General features: G+C 48.7%; 1 protein-coding gene across 1 annotated transcript in view; it reads right to left on the bottom strand.

The window, feature by feature from the left end:
• The window catches only part of LOC147011325 (amine sulfotransferase-like), a 21,378-nt gene extending 20,568 nt beyond the window's left edge, over positions 1–810 (bottom strand). Inside the window, exon 1 of the mRNA XM_085857005.1 lies at positions 602–810. Within this exon, the coding sequence (XP_085713131.1) occupies positions 602–740 (139 nt within the window). The 5' untranslated portion in view covers positions 741–810. The remainder of the gene's footprint in view (positions 1–601) is intronic.
• Positions 811–1,693: the final 883 nt, after the last annotated feature.

Genomic DNA, 1,693 nt, shown 5'->3' with positions numbered 1-1,693 from the left:
GAGGAGTGGCGAGACTAGGGGAGAGAGGGGGGGCAAAAGAGAGGGGGGCGAGAGAGAGGAACCGTCACAATTCTTCTTCTTCTTCGTTTGATATGACGTCACAATTGACGCTGGGGACCTGAGTATATTTCCCAGGTGTTTCCCAAGTTATGGCCATTTATGATACGGTTGGTCCGATCTCATTGAAACAATGCCCCAATCCAGTCGTTGTTTACTAGAGCGAAGGAACAAAGCTGCACATACTGGCGTGCACCTACGGGCACGCACCTACGGGCACGCACCTACGGGCACGCACCTCCTGGCCCGCACTAGTACTAATAATATTTACAACAATAATAATGATAGTAATATCATAAGACAATAATAATAACGAACACACTGTATAATCCCCATGCTGGCCCCAAGCATACCTGGGCTTCGTAAAAGGCAAGCTAATGCTCAAGCAGTGCAGCAGGTGGGTATGCAACAAAGCTGTGAAGACCAATGAAAATTTGGTCCATCGGACCAACGGGGCCCACTCATAGTCCTCAAATGGAGAGATTATTGTGGCTTCTTTAACAGTGATGTAATAGGGCAACAGGTATGAAAATACTTTCCTCACCTGACTTTGGGTAGGTCACAATGTAAAGATCGTCATCTTTTACTGAGAAATCCTCCAGCGCCTCAAGGACCTCAATCTTATGGATTACGTTGTTGAAAAGCACTCCACGGAATAGAAAACGCTTCCATTTCAAATCCATTGTTGCTGTTTCGTTGTTTTTCAACCGGATTCTGTGACTGCCAAGCTGGGGTACAAAGTCCGTTATCACTGTCTCTCATTGGTTGTACGGGACTGTAAGGTTAACAGACAAAGCTGGAGGTCTTCTCATAAACTTCTTGTTCTCTACCAATTCCAAAGTTTCCAACAATTTAGTCTTTGTCTCTATTTTTTTTTTACCCACTTTTCTGATGAAACAAAGAACTGGACACAGGTAAAGGGACATCACCAGGGTGTTATGGCAGGTAAAGGGACATCACCAGGGTGTCATGGCAGGTAAAGGGACATCACCAGGGTGTCATGGCAGGTAAAGGGACATCACCAGGGTGTCATGGCAGGTAAAGGGACATCACCAGGGTGTCATGGCAGGTAAAGGGACATCACCAGGGTGTCATGGCAGGCAAAGGGACATCACCAGGGTGTCATTTCAGGTAAAGGGACATCACCAGGGTGTCATGGCAGGCAAAGGGACATCACCAGGGTGTCATGACAGGCAAAGGGACATCACCAGGGTGTCATGACAGGTAAAGGGACATCACCAGGGTGTCATTTCAGGTAAAGGGACATCACCAGGGTGTCATGGCAGGTAAAGGGACATCACCAGGGTGTCATGGCAGGCAAAGGGACATCACCAGGGTGTCATGGCAGGCAAAGGGACATCACCAGGGTGTCATGGCAGGTAAAGGGACATCACCAGGGTGTCATGGCAGGTAAAGGGACATCACCAGGGTGTCATTTCAGGTAAAGGGACATCACCAGGGTGTCATGGCAGGCAAAGGGACATCACCAGGGTGTCATGACAGGTAAAGGGACATCACCAGGGTGTCATGGCAGGTAAAGGGACATCACCAGGGTGTCATGGCAGGCAAAGGGACATCACCAGGGTGTCATGACAGGTAAAGGGACATCACCAGGGTGTCATTTCAGGTAAAGGGA

Source organism: Eptatretus burgeri, chromosome 15 (genome assembly GCF_056783735.1).
Source record: "Eptatretus burgeri isolate ZD-2024b chromosome 15, Ebu_testis_v1, whole genome shotgun sequence".
In the NCBI taxonomy this organism is placed as follows: domain Eukaryota; kingdom Metazoa; phylum Chordata; class Myxini; order Myxiniformes; family Myxinidae; genus Eptatretus; species Eptatretus burgeri.
Note: the sequence above shows the minus strand (reverse complement) of the source record. Positions and strands in the feature narration are given on the sequence as shown.